Source organism: Charadrius vociferus, unplaced genomic scaffold (genome assembly GCF_000708025.1).
Source record: "Charadrius vociferus isolate BGI_N301 unplaced genomic scaffold, ASM70802v2 scaffold255, whole genome shotgun sequence".
Lineage (NCBI taxonomy): Eukaryota > Metazoa > Chordata > Aves > Charadriiformes > Charadriidae > Charadrius > Charadrius vociferus.
This window is the reverse complement of record NW_009648785.1, coordinates 4,635,058-4,657,448: the sequence shown is the minus strand read 5'-3', so window position 1 is coordinate 4,657,448 and position 22,391 is coordinate 4,635,058. Positions and strand designations below refer to the sequence as shown.

Genomic DNA, 22,391 nt, shown 5'->3' with positions numbered 1-22,391 from the left:
GAGGCAGCCGGTGCCTGGGAGCTGAGCGTATCTGCAAGATTGCGTTATCCTTGCCTTCTGCCGTAACATTCTCTCTCAACGCATAATCCTGGCCGTGTTGTGTGGAAGTTCTTTGGACCTTCGATCTGAATCGGCATGGCATGTCTGGAATGGCTGTGAGTTCTCAGGAATTTCAACAACCACTTACAGCATCTTTTGTCTTCCTATTTCCACAGCTTACAAAGGTGACCAGTAAAGTTCTCTCTGAGCAGCCAAAAAGCAGACAGCTCATGACTTCTGATCAGGACACTAAAGTTTTGTCTGAACCGCAGGTGCAGCAAGTACAAGAAGTTAAAGACGGTTCTCATCTGGTAAGTATTATGATTACGTAGTCCCCTGGTATGAGCATTGCATGAAACAGTTTTTTTGCGATGTCTTAATCAAAATTGTACCTCAGAACATTTTAGAAGACAGTTGGCTGATAGCGTTGCAACAGAAAATGCTAGAACAGAGCTGTTGAAGGTGGCCAATTCTCCATACCGAGTAGAAGCCTCAACTTAAGTTTTCTTCAGTCCCACAGGGGATTTAAATAAACTGCAAGTTACAACAGTTTGCACTCATTTAAGGTACAGGGCTTTTTAGGCTCTGCAGGAATTGTATTACCAAACTTGAGTTATGTTCTAGCTCCCATATTTACGTGTGAGGAAAATGCAGGAAGTGCACTTGGCATGTATCTGTGATTGGAAAAAAAAAGTACAAACCCATACAAATAGGAAATTGCTTTCTGTAACAGGAATTCTGCGCAGTCAGTTCTGCCAAATGGCACGTGCTGCTGCTTCTGTGCTACTGTGCAGGATCCAGTAAGTTGCTTTATGGGATGGCTTTTGGCAAATCATACTGCAGATAGTACTGTGTGTATATATGTTGCAGTAAATTACGTATGTCTTCAAGAAGATTGAATACTTGATTTGTATGAGCTTTACTCAAAACGTTATGTTTTCATCTTTGATCGTTAACTGTATATTGGGATGAATGTTTCCTCTTGGGACGTCTTGAAGGGTTTGGTTTCAGTGCATGTTTTGCTAGGCGCTTAGCCTGTGCTATGCTAAGCTGCAGATGCTTGCTGCTTCGACTTACCTTGCAGCGAGCGCTAAGGACTATTTTGAAAAACACTCTGAACTTGTGCTTTTCTTTGCTAAGCAAGGTGGTGGGGGTTTTGTTTGTTTGTGTGTTGTCCCTCCCCCTTTTTTTTATTTTATCTTCTGCTCTGTTTTACCTTTCTCAGATGTGAATTTTGTCTATTTGACAGTAGATGAAGAAGTTGAACCCACTGTTGTGCCATACTTCTGAAAGTTGAGCTGTTGTAATTTTTTTTTAATTATTTTTTTTTCCTGTATGTGGGGTATTAATTCCAAGAAACCAGTGTGTAAGCTGGAGTAAAAGGCTCTTGCAGATTTGCTTCAAAAGCTTGGAACTGTCAGTGCACTTTCAACAGGTGCATTAGTATTAAAGGTGGTTTGATTAGTCTTCGCATTGATGCTAGTTCTTTTAATTTGGCATACTAGAATTTTTATAAAACTACATGTAAACTTGGATCTAAATCTTAATTTCTGTTCTTTCTTTCTGTACTTGGAGAAAGAGAGTCACCATTTCTTTCAATTCCAGAAAATCTGTCTGTTCTTTTCCTTAGTAGAGGAGACTAATGTCAATTTAGATATCTTGAGATGTATCCATAGTGCTATAATGGTGCATTTCAAATAACTAATTCTTTTGAGATTAAAGCTTTCCCTTTGCTGAATATTTTAGTCCAAAAAGATGAGCCCTGTAGCTTATTAAGCTTTTTAAGTTATATCAGTAATATACTCTTATATGCACGGCACCTGAAGGTCATTTTTTGGTATGAGAATCATTGTCAGTATATGCTGTTAAAAGTGTTGTTACAAGATGGCCCGTAATGGCGTGCTTGCGTAAATGTATTTTGCCAGTGCTTCAGGACTTCGCTTGCAAGTTTGAGGAACAAGGCTGTAGTTTGAGAAAAACTTCATGGCGTATAGGAAGAAGTTAGCAAATTAAAATCATTAAGACACTTTCATCTTTCCAAAAATGTGATAGGAAGGAGAAAAACTTCTGAAGTCCTGACTCAATTGCATTTAGCAAGTATATGCTTCAGTTTAACTCAAAATCACCTGCTGCTTCTTGTGTGTCTTAATTATTTTGAAATCACGGGGCTAGGCAGCGTAAAGGTATAGATTCATGTGTGTGATGGTCCCTATTTCAGGGTGTATTTGTTATGGGACCATGCTGCCATGGTATCTAGTGAGATTTCTAGGACTCTCTTTTTATAGACTTAAAAGAAATTTGGTGAATTACATTCTCTAGCTATTTTGGCTATGCTGTTCTACTAGGATCTGATGATACCTAGTCCAAGTGCTTTTGTGGCAGTTTGGGATGAAAGTTGTAGAATTTCTACTGGAAATTTTGATGCACCTCTGTAGATCCTGGAAAAATAACTCCCTGTATGCTCATCTTAATTCTGAAGTGATTGTATAAAGTATTTTTGTTATATCTTTAAATATTAACAATGAATAATTTTTCCTAATTATGACTTTAGTCAGTCTGCTTTCTTTGGCAGGAACAAAACTCAACACATCTTGTAATGTTGAACAGATAGTCAGTGACAGAATTAAAATGAAAGTTTTGATGTTGTGATGGAACCATTCAGAAATCACTTTCCAGGTTGCTTATGTTAATGATATAGAAGTCACTTGTTTACTAACAGTTTTCAAAAACTTAACCTCATGGTGAGGGAGGCAAAGTAATTTCTTCTGCCTAGAAGTAGCTATAAAACTATATTCTGTTTTCTGCTTGGTGTAGATTGATCACAAGCCTGGTATGGTTCATTTCCAACAACAGCTCCTCTTGAATTTGGCTGATTTTAGTAGTATTTAACAGCAGAATTTCAGTAGTTTTACACTCAAGTCGATAGAAGGAAATTGGCAACTTGAAGATCCTCATAAATTTTTTGTCAATAGCAGCTTACGCTTACAAATTGGAGGTAGATAATTTAGAGGATACTACCAAATTCTTAGCTTTGATAAATTTGGAAGTTAAATAAACTTTTTTTTTTTTTAACTTAGAGGTGGGCTCTGTCACTTCAGGTGACATCTGTCATTGTTTTTTGTTTTGGTTTTTTTATTTTTTTGTATTCTGATTGACAATTACTCTGAGAAAGCCCTTCTTAGACTGGACCCAGGAAAGTCTGTTTAAGAAATGTTTCACTCCCTTCTGCCTCACTTTGTTTCCTTTTCCATCAGTATCTCTTTGCTGCTAGAAATTCAAGGTTAGTCTCTGAGGGAAGAGGCCGAGACCCACATCCCACAGTGGAGGTAGCTTATGTGACCGGTCTCTGCCAGACAGGGCTTAACTAACCTTCAGGGCTAAAGGCATGGTCTTTTTCCTTGCTCATTGATCCTAAACTCTTCCCCTGCCATGCCCACGTTTGAATATGGGGCCTCTCAGAGCACTTTCCAAAGACCAAAGAGTTTTCTTTCCTTGATTGCCTGAATCCAAGACTTGATCTGGAAATTTGAAATTAACTTCATAAGGGATTCCTGCCATCGAGCGGCAACAGGTTCTCTGAAAGTTGGTGTCTTCCAGGGGATTACCATGGGTCTGTTTTAACTTGCTGTCTGATTACAATATGAGCATCACACATTCTCTCTCTAGTTGAATAATTATCAGGTCTTGCCATGGCCTTCTGTTAATGAGAATTCAAACGAATGTGGTGTGCTGGTTTTGTCAATGCTTATAGGTACTCTAAATACGAACTCAATAATATTATTGGTTCTAAGCACAAGAAAAATAGCTAGCAAGTCAGAAAACTTTAGATGGGACTTAATTGTACTTACTAAAATGTTTTTCACAGGAGGTAATATGGAAGGATGTCTCGGGCTTAGAAGTGTTATGTTGTTCAAAAATCCTTTTGCAACCCATTCAAGAATAAGTATCATAGAATAAAAAAAGAACCGAGGAAATTAAATTGGCTGGTTTAATATAGGACCCTATGTAACAGTTTAGTGAAAATTCAGTATAGCGTATAATCCTCGGATCATTTGACTATATACAGTATTATATATAGTATATGCCAATTAAGAGTTAAGTAGCAGTTTGTGTAACATGTAAGTGATACTTAATAATTCAAGAGATCACAAATAGCTTTAAAGGAGAGATGGGAGGATTAGACCTTTAACTCAACATGCACAGTATCAACATCATGGAGGATCAATACTTTGAGCCAGCAACGTGCCATTGCAGCCCAGAAGGCCAATCATATTCTGGGCTGCGTCAGAAGAAACATGGCCAGCAGGTCAAGGGATGTGATTCTGCCCCTCTACTCCACTCTTGTGAGACCCCACCTGGAGTACTGTGTCCAGCTCTGGAGTCCTGAACATAAGAAGGACATGGACCTGCTGGAGCGCGTCCAGAGGAGGGCCATGAGGATGACCCGAGGGCTGGAGCACCTCTCCTGTGAGGAGAGGCTGAGAGAATTGGGGCTGTTCACCCTGGAGAAGAGAAGGCTCCGGGGAGACCTTATTGCGGCCTTCCAGTACCAAGAGGGCCTACAGGAGAGCTGGGGAAGGACTTTTTACTAGGGCATGTAGTGGTAGGATGAGGGGGAATGGCTTTAAACTGGAGTGGGAGGTGCCCCTGCCTGTGGCAGGGGAGTTGGAACTCGATGATCTTCAAGGTCCCTTCCAACCTAAAGCATTCTATGATTTTATTATTGTAATACTGCTCAGTGTTTGCTCTTTCCGTCACACTATTGTAGACTTAGGCTATAAGAAATGTGCTGAGTAGTTCTGTACCTGTAGATGACTTCTAATGCTAATGTTTAATTGCTTTAATACGTAAAATGTGCATTTAAACTCTTTAACAGTCCATTGGATATATTGGAGGGAAATTTAAGCAACATGATGAGCTGTTTCCAAAAACCTGCAGTAGCGATGCTGCTGTTTTTTCTTGCCTGGCGGTGGGCCTGGGAGTGCAGGATCATCACTGTTTCTTCAGAACTAGTTATGATTGCATGACTTCATTATAGAAGAAGGATAAATGAAGTTAGATGTCAGAAGGTTGTAAGGACTGTTTTAACTTGTGCTATTGTAACTTTAAAGCTAGACTGTATTTGAAAAATCAGGTCTGTAAGACTATATATGGGATAAACCCTTACTCCTTGATAAGGAATAGGTGCATGTAGAAATGAAAGTAGATGGGGCAGTCTACTCCTGTTAATAATAACAAGCATGTTGACTTCTTGCCTTCTCTGTATGTGTGCGCAGGACATAAGACTAAAATACTTACGAAAGTGCTGCTTCAGAGCAGTTTCGTTTCATGGAGAGGGAAAGCCTATTTAGGCTTTGAGTAGATGAGTAATATACCATGGCCAAAATATATAAAGGAAAAAACCAAAATAAATAAAACCCGCTCCCCAGCTGAGCTGGGCTCTGAAATGAAAGAGCACAAATTCTGTTGAAGTGCTTTTCAAGTCAGGTGGAGGTGTTTAGCTTAGCCAAGTTTTTAAGACTCATTGGGTCTTGGAAGCTAAACAGTCAACCTCAGGTGATGTAGCATAACAACAGTGTGGCATTTACTGCTTAAATTTATGTTACTGTTTGCTTGTTTGGTTGTTGTAATGGTGGTCCCACAATACAGAGTATTGAGAAATGTGACTTAATGAATGTGCTCTATAGGTGCTTAAAAATAGAAATTATCCCTGGAACTCTTAGATAAAACCAAAGGAACAAGTACAAAATGTGCCTTTGCACATAAGGAGAAGGGTATGGGAAAACTGGAAGAAGTTTCTGCTTGCCTGAACTGCTTCACCCATTTTTACCCCATTAGTTGATAGCAGAAGTGCTTGTTAAGGCACTGGAAAAGTGGACTTTGTCCTGGTCTGTCTCTTAAAGGCACTTAGTTCCTCTCTAGAAAGCACGTAGTTAGTAATGGTTAAATCACAGAGGGAAAAATCTTGCTAGTTGTTTACCTGATGAGGGAGTTTTCTGAATAGCTGTAAACTTTGCAAGTATTACTGTGACTTTATGCTGACATTAAAAACAGTTGAATTGTTTACTTGTGGCCGTTCTTCAAAAACGCTATTATGAGTAACCCCCTCCCCCTTTCCCTGTTCTTGGTTCCAGGGAATGCTAAAGAGAGGAGTGACTTGGCATAGTTTTTAAGTCTGGATCCAGGCATGTTGAATAACTTTGTCCCATGGGAGAATTAAAAAAAAATGCAGCAGATGGCAGCAATGATGCATCAGACTTCCTATCCTTAGGAACAATATATCTACAGGCACCTTGAGGCTTCACATATTGAATGAGGTGGGGGAGGGCAGGGTCTTCTTCCTCTTTTCTTACTTTACAATTTCAAAGCAGACTTGCTGAGGAGGGGAGTGCATTCCCTCGCCACTTTGGCAATCTTTTTTTGTGGTCAGAGGATTAGTGGTGAATAGAAGGCTTCTCCTGAAAGTTAGCCAATATGGTTCTTTCATGTGTACAAATCTGAATCTGCTTATGGCATTTAATTTTATATGACATTTAAATATATGATAACCTGTTTTTAAGAATCTAAAGCACATTATTTTGGGGGGATTCATTTGTCCTGTGAGCAAAATGCTTCTCTGGGGAGGAAAAGCTGCATTGGCAGCTGTATTACAGCTTTGTTCTTTTTTGTGTTACACAGAGTATATAAAGAGAAGTAGGATAAGAAATGACTCAAAATAAATGTTTGAATACTTTGCAAAAGCTTCAGAGAATAGAATAGAAGCATTTCACACTGTATAAGGAAGAGAGGTTCACCTCTAGTCTGTTTTATGCTGCTAAATGTGAACTCTACTATTATTACTGCGGGAGCGCTTCATAGTGACTGCAGTGCAGACTAGAGTGAAACATCTGAATTTCTAGAGTGCTTCTGTACTTGTTCAGTACTACCTTGTCGTTGCAAGTTGTTATCATAAGATTGTGAACAGTTTGGGATAGCAAGGGCTTTTTTCATCTTCTTTTCTACCTGATTTTAATCCTCATTCTGCTTGCTGTGGTTCAGTACAGCATCATTTTTTTTTCCTCAATCTTCAGGTGACAACAGGAAACAAAAAATGTTTGCTTCTTTGGTTCATGACTTTAAACAGATGTGAACTTAGTTTATCAACTATGAATGAGTAAAAGAGGAACTGATGCTTAGTTTATTTCTATGTTGATAGTAGATTTTCTGTCAGAAGTAAATTAAGCAAGGGAGATTGAAAGGAGGCAGTGAAGTGGGCTTCTTTGGTAAAGACAGATATTTTTTTTTCTTAGAATTTTGGAAGCAAAGCAGAAATTCTTCAATGTAGCGGTGACAGGGACCATATAGACAACATAGACAAGACTGAATCATGTCTTAAGCCTTATGTAGGCTATGTGACTTGCCATGAAAGCAGCTGTAAAATAAGTCACAATGATAATCATGGGGGGAAAAAAGAAGATAGTGGAATATTAGAGCATGGATCTCTGTCTTAAGCAGACTTTACCCTGCAAGCATAGTTTACGGTAGAAATTAAAATAGATCTTTTACTACTTAGTTGAGAGGCAACTGCTTTGATAAGCATTAGTACCCCTGTATACTGCTGTATGAATTCAAGGAAGGCAAGTTGCCACGCTAACTTACAACTACAGTTTAAGTACATCTTGATTAAACTTGCCATAAAGTGCACAACCAATTGAAAAATAGCACTCAGTTCAATGTACAGCTGAAAGAACATTTGAAACAGAGTTTAAGGGTCTGTCTTGTCTTACTTTCTTCTGTGTTTTCACAATCTTTTAAGTAATGGAGTAGTGGTGCTGTAGTGATACACAGTCTGCAAGCTCTCTGAAGGATGAAGTCGAAATTTGAAATAATAGCAGTGGATTTGAGAGGAGGTCTGACTGATGTAACTTATGTAAAGGCAGATAAGAACAACTGTGTTTACAGCAGAAAAGATTGCTAGATATTTTCAGCTATTTTCTTGGGTTTTTATTTTTGAAGAAACCAAACCACTTTTTTAGCAAGTAAAGGGACTTACAGTAGTAGAAGTCTTCCAGTATGTAAATATGTACGTATAAGGATGTTCTAGCTGTCATAAGGTCAGAAAGAAGTCTGTTAACGTACAACAAAGAAAAATTATTCTGGGGACAGACTTTTCGAAGAAGTAGCATTTAGTCAAACTACCTGTTAAATCCATTTGAGGTTTTTTTTGTAAAAGAATACACAAATTTTTTGGAGGTTAATTATAATTAATCCTGCCACAGCACCATGAGATGGCTAGATGATTGTGGGGCCCCTTCCAGTGCTGTAAGTCACTGAAGAATTATGTATTATTTTTTTTTATGCAGATAAAGAATAAAAAAAAAGGCTTGGAACAGAATTAGCTTCTGATAACGTACAATGACTGTTCAATGGAATATATGAGGTCTTATCTATCTTTAGCCTGTTTTTCCTAAAGGAGTAATCTTGGTGTATGTTCAGCTCTGGGGGAAGGGAGGAGAAGGAGAAAACAGTTCAAAAAGTGTTTGATCTAATAGCTTCCACTAGTTTATTCTTCAAATCAAATTTAAACATGTGAAGCCAGACTGCATTTATCCTCATATAGAAAATCACAGTTGTATTAAATGTGAAGGCAAGCAGGTTTTTGGCACACATGTACGTTGTGAAAGATGTCATTTAAATATTTTAATGATTTGGATGAGGGAAACTTTTCAGGAAATTAAACAATGGGAATTCATAAGACTTGGTAATACTTGTAAACAGACTGTAATCTCATTAGAATTATTTGGCTTGAGTATTACAGTGCATATGATGAAATACTGAAACATTGCTCAGCAACTGGGATTTGGACTTTGAGTGGCAGTGACATATGAACCCCTGCATGGTTTTAAAGTGGGCTATTTTTGGCCGCTGGGTGTTGGCTTGTCTCCTCAGTAGCAGTAGAAAATTAGTTTAGTGTATAGAGGAAGGTGATTTGCAATGAGAAGACTCCTCTGACACTACTAAACATGGGCTGCTGCTTCAGTAAAGAATTGAGTAACAGCACGAATGAGGAGAAAAACAGCTTGTTACTAAAATCTGTGGAAGAGGAAGCACCAGAGTCAAGGATAAGTAAAACTTTATCTTCAATTTTAGGAACTGTGGAAAGCCAGGATCTGCATACAGTGGGAAGGACGGTTAATGGGGCAGCTGCGATAGTCGGCATTGAACGTGTTCATAGCGATGATTGTGCAGCGTCAAATTCTAAATCTGGGTTCTGGGATAGAAAAGCAAACTATCCATCGTACAAAAGCATGGAGAATACTCCCTGTGAGAGCTCTAGGAGAACGTATGACAGACCTTTTAGCTTCTTTAATTCCTTTAGTCACCTCCTGAAGGTCTCTGGTACGTATGGAAATCTTCAGAAAAGTGAAGAAAAGAAAGATCGGGTTATTAAAAAAAGAGCACCTAAAAAATCTAATAGTAATAGTCAGCACATGAACAATACAAAAAATATTAATAGTAATATTAATAATGAAAATGTAGCTGCAGAAGAGCATTGCTTGTTTGATTGTATTTCTACTTCACGTGTACCAGGCATCCTAGACAAAGGCTTACAGGGTGAAATTTCCTTAAATAGAAATTTTCTGGAGGACTGTGCAGTTACATGTGACCATTCAAGGCAGAATGAAGCAACAGTAAATGTTGAAGACAGCAAGAGTGACAGCCTACAAAAAGTTTCAAGTTCACAGAGAGAGATGTCTCCAACTTTTTCCTATCTTGATGTAGACAACAGACAAAATACAAAAGATAGGGAGTTTTACAGTATTTGTGTTGTAGATGCTGAAGATCTGAAAGGGGATGAAGAGGTGCCAGCTACTGTGTATGAAGAGGCTGCAGCAGACGTAGATAACTCAGCTGTTACTGATGAAGGAATGTGCAGTATGGCACGACCTCTAGACACTGGGGAGGAATTTCCAGTGCAGCAGTCGGCACAAGTGGAAGCTAAGTTTAATTCACAGGAAGAACTGTTTGAGTATAAAAAAGACGATAGATCAAACGTGCAGAAAAGGGAAACAAAGGAATATTGTAGCACAGACATCAAGTCGTCTTATCATAACTTACTGGCTAACACGTGTGAGGTGCATAGGTTAAATACTGACAGTACAGTAACAGATGGCTTAAAAGCGAAAGTATACAGTGAAGTTGTCCCTGAGAATCGACAGGAGGAGGTGGATGCTATAGGTAATGCTATCAGTTGGAATAAATCACTCCATAGAGCTTGTGATTCTGTAAATTTTGCAGATGCTGCTGAAGAGGACCGATACAGCCCTAAATCAGAAAACATGAAACACAGTGATTGTGTTTCCAGTGTACTGTTAAACACTGGAGTGTGTAATTCAGGACAAATAAAGGGAAGTCATGATTCTGAGATTGTACCGTCTGGTTTAAGTAGGCATTCCTCAGGTGTTGTAAGGGAAATAAATACTAAACAGGGGGAACACAATGTGAGTGGTAACTTTAAATTATCATTAGAGTTGCATGAAATGGACAATGATTCCTTTTTGGTGAGTCAATGTGTAGAAAAACCTGCTGAAGAAGGCTACTTCCTAAAGCCAGAAAGTGAAGTAAACTCAAGTGTGGAAAAGAGAACATTTCAAAGAACGTACGATGATAGCCAAACATTTGCACCTGACTCTAGTGAACATCACAGTGTTAAGGAAGAACTCTTGAAAGATAAGGAGAAATGCACAGGTACAGTTTTGCATAGCTGTGAAGCTTTGAATATAACTGAAATGCCTGAAAACTTGGAAGAAGGTTCTGATTTTCAAACTCGAATTAAGGGTTGCACTGAAAACAAGACGTCAACTGAAGTTGCAAACCATAGTGGTGTGGAGGAGGATGTCTGTGTGAGTATCATTGAGCTAAAAGGCGACATGCTCGAGGAAGCTGATAGCTTGAGCAGAACTCAATCATGGGTAAGTGACGGCACTTTGACATCTCATAAACTACATAACACAAGTGCAGATGAAATGTTCATAAAGGAAAACAGCCTAGAATCTCAGATTTTACAAGAATCACCAGGGAATAAAGGTAAAGTATGCACATATTCGAATTCAGATAACCAAAACGGTGTCTCTTCTGTGTCTGTGGAACGTGAGGATATGAACAAAATGGACGTGGACTGTAGACAAGATGAGGAACAGGATGTATGTTCCTTCCATGCGGTGGAAGATCAATGCAATGCAGGGACTGACTCAGCTGAAATAGCTAGGGATGTAGCAGAATCTGTAAAACAGGCAAAAATTGAAGGTCACCTTATTGAGACAATTCATAACAAGGCAGAAAATGTAAAACAGAATTTGGATGCTAACATTGTTGATTGTGATAAAAATATCTTAAATTGCAATAAAGGCTTGACTCATGATCAGAGTACTTACTCTAACTCCACTGTACCTGTAGCTTTGGACAATGGTATGCGTGAGAGTGTTAAATTGATAGATGACACTAAAAATCTGGAAGATGCCAGTAATCTCTTACATGAAGCGCATAATTGTTTACCTTCATGGTGTCAAAATTCATGTTCTCATATGTGTGATAAACCAGAGGAAGAGCCTGAGATATGTCACTGTACCAGTCCAGAGCCAAAGGTTGGGAACACCCAAGTTTCTGTTGGGCCTTTTTCTGAAGTAGGACCAGAAACTCATGAAAAACATGTGTGTGATGTAAATGAATGTAATCTTCAGGATGGTGAAGTAAAACAGTGTTTCAGTGTCCAGTCAAAGGAGGAGAACCTCACTGGTTTTAGTATGTCATCTGGGAATCTAGAAGCTTTTACCACGGGGAATTTAACGCAGTTAGAAGCCAAGACTACTGAACTGAAAAACACCAGTTACATATTAAATACTCCAATGAATGACTTGACCACAAGTTGGGAACAGATGCAGTCAGATCACAAGATTTTCTCAAACAAAGAGCCTGGAGTTTTTGTTGACCCAAAGCAGGTAGACAAATACGCTGCTACTCCTTCCTATGAAATACACAGTGCCTGTCCTGGTGCCGCAGGATTTCAGCGAGGCAGTGAGCAGTGTGCATTAGATCTGATGGAAGAAGTATCGAGTGACCAAGAGCACTCCTATGAACTGGACAGACAAAATCCCCAAGTTGAAATATGGTCACATTTCATCAGTCTTCAGACTGGCAGTGCTGATTGGACAAATCAGCTATTTTCTGACACCATTACTGCTGATAATGGTGAATATCTGATGGGCTTTTTGTGGAATAATACAATTTCTAACAATACCGCGAAGAATGACAGACTATGTGTAGTTAGTGAAAACTTCCAGAATGAACCTGAAGATTTAACAGGTGCTTCATATGCAGTGGAAAGATACCCGTATCAGCTGCTAGCACCAGAAAATGTTGGTACTTGGGGATGGCAAGATAAAGACGAATTTGTAAGTATTCTGCCAAAGTCATTTAATGTTAAAGCTTAAAGCTGAAGATAGGAATCGGAATAAGCCAAGTCAAACTGTGGTTTCATTAGATAGTTAAAGGTATGATATGTTATTTTGTCTGGAAGCTGACCACTCTGTCTTTTCTTTGCAAAACTGAATGCTTTAGAGAATGTAGTAGTTCAAAATGTTGCTGAACATTGATTTTTATTTTTTTTTCTTTTTGGTTCTGTTTACCTGTGTGAAAGTTTAAACATTGGGCAAAATATCTCGATTGCAGTTTCTCAGTTCTAGGTGAGCTTGAGATGAACGCTTCAGTATACGGAAGGGCAACTTTCTACAGACTGTTAATAGTGCTCTTTACCTTCATGTAGGAAGAAATGTTTGTGGATTTCCTGAAATCTTACAGTTCTTGCTTGGTAGCAATTAGGAAACCTTTTGCTCACTTCCGGAGATGATCTTCTGAAGTGCTGTAGAAAGGAGTGGCTGCAGGAGAAGCGTGGGGAATGAGCTAGACTGGATCTTGGCTAGCTGGGGTAAGAAAGAAACAAAGCCGACCTGCGGCAGCTCCTGCTCCTCTTCCTCTCCCGCTGAGCAGAGCCAGCGCTTAGCATTGTTCTCCACACCGACTGCGTTACAGCAGCTGCTCTGACCTTGCCCAGCAGTTGCAGTGCCGGCAGTGGATTGTACTCGAGGCAGAGTTTGCTAGCTCCTGGGGGAACTTTTTATATTAAAAATGGAAGCTGATGGAACTTGCTGTCGGCTTTGAATTGTTACTATTCGAGTAGTTATGTCAAACACTTCCACTTTTTGTAAAAGTCTTTTCTCTGTCAGTCAGTAGATGTGTTTAAGTTGAGACTCCTTAGATCTTTTTACCTTCTGAGTGTGTTTTCTATGCACTATGATAATCACTATCTGAGTGCACATGTTTTAGAGTAATTAAAGCTTCATGGAGTTTTGAAGCACCTGTCTTAAACTCTATAATATTCCTAGCATCCTTAAATTCACAAAACTAATTTCTTTTAATCATCATATTAAAACACACCAAAGATATTCTGGGTATGGAATAACTTAACACATTTTGCTCAAACATTAGCAAAACAAGAGAAGACTGTTTCATGTTACTATCAAAAAAGTATTGTAGATGTTGGCACTGCAGAGAGCAATCTCTCGGAAGCGCAAATATAACCATTTATATAATGATTATATATAATCATGTATGATCATTAAGATGATTTAACTGGATCTGTTAACTCATTCTTTTGGTCCTGCCTAGAGGAAAAATAACCTAAGATTTTGTTAATGTTCTGTTTTTTCTCTTGAAATAATGAAAGAAGTTGTTGTGCACATCTCACTGCTTTAAACTTTCCATAATGCTTCCTTAAAATTGTTACATATTTATGTAAGTCCAAAAAAAAACCCCAAACCCACCCACCCCCCATGCTTTTGTATTTTCTTTTTTTTTTTTAAGTTTTTTTCACAGAAACAGGTACAATAACAATAGAATCAACAGTGAGTTAACATGGATGTTAGAGAACTGCCTGAAGTTTAGGGGAAAAGCAGGTTGAGTTTATGTGTCAAAGGTGAAGAAGGAAATGTTTGTTGTAGTTTGCTCTGCTTAGCTACACTTTTCTGGTGATTCTTAATCAGGGAAATGAATTCTGTGCTGCACAATTCAGTCATTTTTCTACCTGAAACAATTATGAGATGGCAATTCAGTTAATATATTCAGACGTGGAAGAAAAACTTGACAATCGAATCTTGAGTTGCACATCTGATACTTTTACTTGAAACTGTATGTACATACACAAAGATATGTGCTGTGCATCCACAAAGTGCATAATCAAAGAAATTTCTTTTTGTAGGAGTCAACCAAGGTTTCTGAGTTAAATCCTAATGCAAAGGTGTGGGGAAATCATATGTTACACTTGGAAGCAAGTGGTGCCACTGATGGTAGCGTGAGCAAAACGTGGGAAGAAATACCTGACCAACCTCCAGATTCTTGTAAAGAAGGTACGAGTAAGAATTTCTAGCTGTTGCTCAAGCAAAAGGTAAAACTCAGGAGAGAACTTTCTCTATTTTAATTTCCTGTTTAAAAAAACGAATGCAAGTATGTAAGCAAGTTTACTTCAGATTTAGTTTTAACTATGATGTTACTGTGATTAGAAGGAATGCTTTTTGAGTGTGTTTGTCATCTCGGCTGCAGGACTGGATGCCAATGGTGATGGCGACAAAAAGCATCAGAACGCGGTGCTGACAGAGCTGCAGGAGCCGTCACCAGCTGTTTCAGTGTCAGACCAGACAGATATGAACCCTTTGGCTCTCGATCATTCTGAGTATGAGTCTATGCATGAAACCACCCAGACAGGTAAGAGAAAGCTAATATTTGCTTGGACTTGGCTTAAAAAAAGAAAACATATTTCCAGTTGAACAGTGAGCATCCATTAAAAGAAAACAAAAACCCCAAAAAACTACACCACTTTCATTGTTCGATATATGCATTCTGTAAACAGAGCCCAGAAAATCCTGTCTGTCTTGCTGTCAGGTTTTAGACATATTTGTAAACCAATCTCCTCCTGTTTGAGTATAGGCCTGGTGAGATACTGCACAGAATCAATCATAAGTTCTGGATATAATCGAGTATTGTATTCTGAAATGTTACTCTGAATCCAAGTCTGTAGTGTAGATGTCTACATTCCAATGTCTACCTGTCGAAGCTGCTTGTTTCTAGTTGGGTTCGGTACTGAGGTGAAATTCACATATCATTTGTGACTCAAGTAGTGATGTTAATGTGTAGAAAGATCAGTCTTGTACTTAAAATGCCAAAATAAGCAACAGTTTAGTCTAACTTATTTGCATTCTTTTTTAATGAACTCATGATTTTTTTCAGTTCAACTGTTAGTAGCTGTAGTCTGTACCAGATGGCACGTTTTAAGAAACTGCTGGAAACTAGCATAGAGATTCAGCCATGCTTATATTTCACTGAGAGGGACAGAAGGTCTGCAAGATGCGTGTAGGATTACTACTTGATCTGAGATGAGGGATTGGAAAGAGAGGAAAATGTGCTGGGTATTTCTTGAGATTCTTAAGAGGTCTGCTCCTTGTTCGTTGTGCGTAGCTGATTTTATAACATGTATTTAAAATGACCAGTGTAGCAACATCCATAATAGTTGGAAATCAAGACAACTGAAATCACAGTTGTGGCATCATCCTTGCTTGTGTTGAAAACTGAAAGTTCTCTTTGACCCTTCTACTTAAGGAGTGCTATTGGGGAATACTAAATAACAACTAACTGGCAAGTAGAAAATTATATTAATGGCGCCTAGCACTCTAGAAGGGAACAGTGTTCCTCAGCTTAGTGTTAGAACTTGTCAGCATGTCCTTTCTGTGCCCAAAATAGTTAACTTATAACAAAAGTCAAGTAGTGTTGCAAAGCAGCTGAAAGCAGGTGAGATCTGTTCCACGTGATGAATAGTAACATAAGTGGTCCCAACTCTGAAATCTGACTTTTATTTTTTTAATTATTATTTAAAAAATGCCTACAATTTTGGTCTTTGCTAGGTTTTGGGCAAGGAAGAAGGAAGAGAAATGGGGAAGGGAAGTAGTGGTTAGTACATGATATGTGTATTTCTCAGGCATTGGCATTATCTACGTCAGAATAGAACACGTGAAGGACAAAACGGTGGGATGAAATTAGAAGTTGCTTTAGGAAGAAGAAGGGTTAAGGAGAGCTGAAGAAAAGGATGAAAGTTACTGAAGAAGGGAAGGGTATAGAGGGTAATAGTTGGTGTGAAATACTTTTTTAAAAAAACTAATTTACATTTAGATAATGTTACTAAATGTTTTGTAAATCTCTAAAAGCCACACTAAACTTCTGATCTTTAAACAGTTCTCCCACTGACACAATTAGTTTACCCTCAACTGACTGTAGCATATTGGGTCTAAATTAAAATAAACATGAAATTAGTGTTTTCCGTGTGAAAATTTTGAAACTTCCAGGTATACGAAAAAAATTAATTTCTCCTTAACCAAGAAATTGTTAATTGATCACACATTTGTTGTTAATTGGATATCTGCTGATATTTCATAACTACATTTTTGAAACTCTTTTCTGAATTAGTTTGTTGGGAATTTAGAGTGAGGCCAGAAGTATGAAGTGCCTCCATTACATTGCTCTCTTGCTGTATTAGTCAGCTGCATTAGTCAGGGTTTAGTCAGCTAGAAATTAATTAGTGTCCTAAGACTTGAAAGACTGATATATGAGCTAAATCAGTTCAGTATTTACTTTGAGCTGTGTTTGTAGCTGCTTTTCTAAAATTGCTTAAAATTTTTATGTATTTGAAGAACAGAGGTTAACAAGTGAAGTCAGATACGGTTTTTCTTTTCTGTCTTTAATAAAGTGTTCCTCTGTGCAATTTTGGTGGGTGTTGAACTAATACACAATAATAATGTATTTGAAAATTTGTTAGTAGTTATACAGCCAGTAGTAGATATTATGGCTTGATTAAGATCTAGCAGAACTAAACTTAAACCGAAGTATTTTAATTATTAGGTGGAAACGAACAGTTGCAGCCAGAAGGTCAGGAAGATTTACGAGAATTACTGAAAAAAACACTGGAATTCTGCTTATCTAGGTATGTATATACCTAAATGTAGCAAACTGGAGGATAACTAACAAGATCCAGTACCTAACTTGGGACGTATGCTAATATATTTCACAGCTGTGACTTAAAACTGAGTGGAAAGGATGAGAATTTGGGAGAAATAACACACAAATTCCAGAGTATCATACTGATGTACCTCTTAAAGCTTATATGAAACCTCTGGGCCTAAAACATAAACTAGCAAATACATTGTTTTAAAGTGAGAGTAGTTACGAGCAATTACAGATCAGGTGGCTTTTTATGACTGTTACTGGTTTTTTGCAAATTAAAACCGAGTAGCTTAAGCCATTTGGTAAGCTTTGTTTAAGCTAATAATTTTAAAGCTTGCATTTATATAAACTAGTATTTTTGTATGTGCATCTGTAGATCCCTTTATATTTCAAGTTAAGGATCAATTTAAAAAATAAAATAAATAAATAAAGGGCTCTGAATCATACACATTCCAGTATAGACTGATGCAAGATCATCAAAGCAGTTTACTTGTACTTAATTACTCTCAGTGCTTGTGTCTAGATAAAAGCATCCTAAACACATGTCCTAATAACCTAGAACAATTCCTAATCCATATACCCCTGCATAACCAGTTCCAGTCAGTGGTCATTTGAAGTAGTAAACTGCGAACAGTATCACATGTTTGTGGGGGTAGTGTGCTGCCTGAACAGGAAAATGCCAATACTGTTGCATGCAGTGGAAAAAAGACTTTTTCATGTTTTCTAGGAAGCAAAATCAGTAAATGGTCTGGGGACTTGGTGAAAGTGCTGAAAACAAAATTTAGTGTAGGAATCTGCCTTCTGCTCTGTGTTGAGTTGTCTCAAGTTTATTGGCAAAAGTGACATTTCCCCATTTTTTTTCTCTCCCAACAGAGAAAATCTTGCCAGTGACATGTACCTTATATCACAGATGGACAGTGATCAGTATGTGCCAATAATGACAGTAGCAAATCTCGATCATGTCAAGAAACTCAGTACTGATATGGATTTGATTGTTGAAGTGCTGAGATGTAAGTAAAAATCCCCCAGTGCTAGAAAGCATTTTGGTTATTGCCATGGGACTATTAATCCGGATTTTCAATCTCTCTTCATTTTTTTTTGTTATGTATCGCAATAAAATGCCATCCTTTTTCTGTAAAGCATTAAATAGAGCAAGCAGCTTCCACTTTAGACCATCACAACTATAGAACTGCAGTTTTATCAAAGCTACTTCACATTTGAGGTATTGAGTAATGATCTGTGTAAACGAGAATAATATGAATTAAATTCTCAGAAAAGGCTACTGGATGTTACCACTAAGGTAAGAATCAAAAAAGAACATGACTCAATGTGTGCCTTAGAAAAGGAAGGTAATGAATTGGGATTTTCTAGGCTGGAAGAGTAGGAAGAATGTGGAGATTTTAAGAAATGTGTTGACTCAGTTTCATACTGAAAGTATCCTCAGTCATCTTTTGGTTGTTTCTTACTGTTCAAAAATATTTTAAGTTTAGCACGAAAAGCTTTGCATTGTAAAACCATATCCATGGCATTTTTCAGTGTGCAAAGCTATTATGATTGCTGACAGCTAAAATACATTTTTTTGTCTTTTTCTCTTAGCGTTGCCTTTAGTCCAAGTGGATGAGAAAGGAGAAAAAGTTAGGCCAAATCAGAATCGCTGTATTGTGATTTTACGTGAAGTACCTGAATCTACCCCCATTGAAGTAAGTCTTTAATTGTTCGGTAATGAATGTTTTTCCCTTAGGATTTGGAAGTTAGATTTCTGTGAGATTTCAATAAGCATATCAGATTTCTTACTACGTTGTTAGATAGTTTTTAACAACTTTTGTAAACCTTAGTTTATTGCACGTGTTTGGATAATAAATATATTTGATAGAAACATGTTGCCCATAGGAAGACTGTGGTAAAACCTGTAGCTCTGCAGAGGGCTGAAAAACTGACAATGCTGTGTTTGGTAGAGATGCCATTATTTTCTTGGAGTTTGGCTTGCCCATATGCACTTAGCACTCAGCTCCTTGGATAAATAGCAAACGAAGATGAGGGAAAGTGAGTCTTAGAATCGAAAATACCACTGCTGCACCTTGAAGCTTGTTAAGTTTAAGTACATAAAGCTTTGCAAACATTTCCATAATGCTGAGGGTAAAGGTGTCAATAAGTTGCTGAGGATCTCCACTGGCTTGTGGAATGAGTGTGAGAGTGGAGAACTTGATTCTTTCGAAGATATTCCGTGCAACTCTGATGTAGCTCAGACTATGACTAATGGAAGTGCTAGAAAAAATGTTTGGGCCATAGATTAAGCCATCTTGAATTTTCAAAAAGGAGTAGAAGGCACAGATTCTCGATGATAGGGAGATATTTTAATTTCTCCTCTATTAAGTCTTACAAGGAAGAATAAAGATCCTGAAAGAGTTGCTGCTCTTGATAGTCTTAATACAAAAATAAAAAGTACTGCAGATTAAAACATATAAAGAAGTAAGTAGCCTTAGTAAACAGGGGCATGAAACAAAATGCTCAAAGGAATTGGAGGGAAGAAGTTAGATATGCTATATACATAGCTTAAAAATACTGGCTGCTTTTAGCTTTCTGAATGAAATCTAACCTTTAAAAGACTGCCTAGCTTTTAATATTATAGGGGTTTTTTTTGCTGTCATCACTTTGTCGGGTTAAATATATTAGCACTGTGTGGTTGCTTTTAAATACTTAACAACAACAAAGTTCTGAGGAGCCTTTATTTTCAAAAGAGGTGGTCTGAAGTGAAGTGTTTTATACACTATTTGTTTAAATTTCCCAGACTGAAAAACGTAGACTTAACCCAACAGATTTAATAGGATATGTGTTCTGGCGTAGCATGGTCAGGCTTTATTTAAGCAGCAAAGTTCCAAAATCCTGTAAGGCGCCCCAAGTTGCATTGCTTTTTGATGCTGCTCACCTCAAGTCTGTGACAAACAGAAATAATATGCAAAGGGTTTAAAACAAATATAAAAACCACCAAAGTGTTGGGTTTTTTTCTATAGAAACTAGCTAATTGTTTTTGAAGTAACATAAACCCTGTTTCAATTCTATTAATCTGTAGACACTTGAGTTAAAGTGTATCTCCAGGTTTCTGCGGAAAGGGCAGGGTTCTTCTGTCCCATGGAGTATGCACAGGTTTTCGTGTGGCTCCGTGGCTTTGGGGACAGGGAAGAAATAGACATTTTTCTGCATTGATACCAAATGTAAGTGTCTCTCTGTGGCCTAAATATCTTATCTTCCCCAATTTAAAGGGAGCAGGCAACTTCTACTTGCAGTATGGCCTTAGATGGTGCTTGTTTGAGTTCCGTCTAGCTAGTGGGGAGATTGGAGAGAGCTAACACTACTGCGGGTGTTCTGAACCTCTCAGTTCTGTTTTGTAATCCTGAAAGTGTTTTTTATCTTTCTTACTTGGAGTTCCGGAGTTCTGCGCTTTAAATTGATGTTTTCTTCTGTCCATCAATTTTTTTCTTCCACCTTTTTCCCTCCCTTCTTACTAAACCCACTTTCATTAGGAGGTTGAAGCACTTTTCAAAGGAGATAATTTGCCTAAGTTTATCAACTGTGAGTTTGCCTATAATGACAATTGGTTCATCACATTTGAATCAGAAGCTGATGCACAGCAGGTAACGCTATTTTTTTTTTGAAGCATTTTAGAATATAACAATAAACAAGGGTGGGTTGAGGATGGATTGACAGGTCATAAACTTTATTACAAATGTGTAACAATTTAAAAAGAAAAATCCCTAAACCTCTAAAAACCGTAATGCTTCCTCTTAGCTAATATCCAGTTATCAATACTATTAAACATAACACTGTAAAAGTTTTGTCCTGTTCACCTATCCTGTCTTCCTGGGCAAAGCTATAGTTTGTTTGTACTAAAAACTTTGATACTTTGGATGACACATTGAAATGCTTTAATTGTTAAGAATTAAAATCTTGTTTTAATGCTACTGAAGCACTTCTGCAACGATAACTTAAATCTTGCCAAATGCAGATTACATATGAGGGTTTTCTGTAGTCTAACATTAGCAGACACTTCAAGAATTATTGTTAGGCTTAGCCTATCAAAACTTAAGTTTCCTTTGTTTAAATTATATTTGACAAATTTTATAATTACCTTTTTTTTTAAAGGCTTACAGATACCTTAGAGAAGAAGTGAAAACTTTCCAAGGAAAACCAATTAAGGTAAATGGAGCTGTATGGGGGTTTTGGGGCACTTGTGTATATGTTCGCGTTTTTGTGGGGCTCACTGTGTTTTCTGGTATAAATTGAAGTGGTCCAATCTCGGCAGCCTTTTCACCTGGAGATGGGGTTTGAAATGCATCGCATGCCATTTTACTTCTCCTTTTCCTCCTTTCTGGCAGCAGTATATCCATCCCAGCATCTGGCCAGCAGGGAGGCATTCAGCTCTTCTGCCTTCCTTGAAAGAGAAAGCAGTGACTGTCAAGTGTCCAGTGAAAGTTTGAGAGCTGCTAGTTTGAACCATCCTGATTTAATTTGAAAGGCTGCTGTAATAATTAACCTAATCTCCTTTGCAGGCAAGGATAAAAGCAAAGGCAATAGCTATAAACACATTTTTGCCAAAGAATGGATATAGACCTCTGGATATGAACCTCTACACGCAGCAGCGTTACACAACGTCCTTTTACTTACCTCCAGTATACAGTCCTCATCAGCAGTTTCCATTGTACAGCTTAATTGGCCCACAGACCTGGTCAGCCACACACAGCTACCTTGACCCTTCTTTGGTAAGTCTCTTGGTTATGAAACACTTGGATTCTTTTCAAAGTTGGTATTATTTTTTTTTTATGAGATCTTGAGGTGTAGGAAGCATATGTATCCTGAAGAGGGGAGTTTAAGATACTGATTCTTCTTGAAAAACAATTCTTTAAAGCTATTCCCGTGGTGTATTAGATTTTAGGTTAACATGCTGAATTACTCTGTTTGGCATGTTCTTATAGCAAAAATATATTCTGTGCAAAAGTAACATCTTTTTTGGAAATAAAAAATAAAATTACTTTTGCTAATAAAACAACATTAACTTCTAAATTGCTTAATTTAAAAAGTTTCTTAAAGGGGCTATCTGTAAGCCTTTATAGCTAGGGTGGTAGCAGTAAGTCCTTATATACTCTAATAGGGCATCCACTGCATCCTGCAGTGCTGCTTCCATCTTCTCCTCCATTGTGACAGTCCCATCAGAATTACCGTGGCCCCTTTCAGTCTGCCTTTGTTGTCCTGCAAAAGCTAATATGAATATAGTT

General features: G+C 37.9%; 1 protein-coding gene across 1 annotated transcript in view; it reads left to right on the top strand.

Annotated features, from left to right (window-relative positions):
- Window positions 1-217: 217 nt before the first annotated feature.
- The window catches only part of LARP4B (La ribonucleoprotein domain family, member 4B), a 34,294-nt gene continuing 12,120 nt past the window's right edge, over window positions 218-22,391 (top strand). Inside the window, exons 1-9 of the mRNA XM_009886799.1 lie at window positions 218-350; window positions 14,333-14,480; window positions 14,674-14,835; window positions 17,020-17,101; window positions 17,995-18,131; window positions 18,718-18,821; window positions 20,643-20,753; window positions 21,262-21,315; window positions 21,669-21,878. Coding sequence (XP_009885101.1) covers window positions 270-350; window positions 14,333-14,480; window positions 14,674-14,835; window positions 17,020-17,101; window positions 17,995-18,131; window positions 18,718-18,821; window positions 20,643-20,753; window positions 21,262-21,315; window positions 21,669-21,878 — 1,089 coding nt within the window. The 5' untranslated portion in view covers window positions 218-269. The remainder of the gene's footprint in view (window positions 351-14,332; window positions 14,481-14,673; window positions 14,836-17,019; window positions 17,102-17,994; window positions 18,132-18,717; window positions 18,822-20,642; window positions 20,754-21,261; window positions 21,316-21,668; window positions 21,879-22,391) is intronic.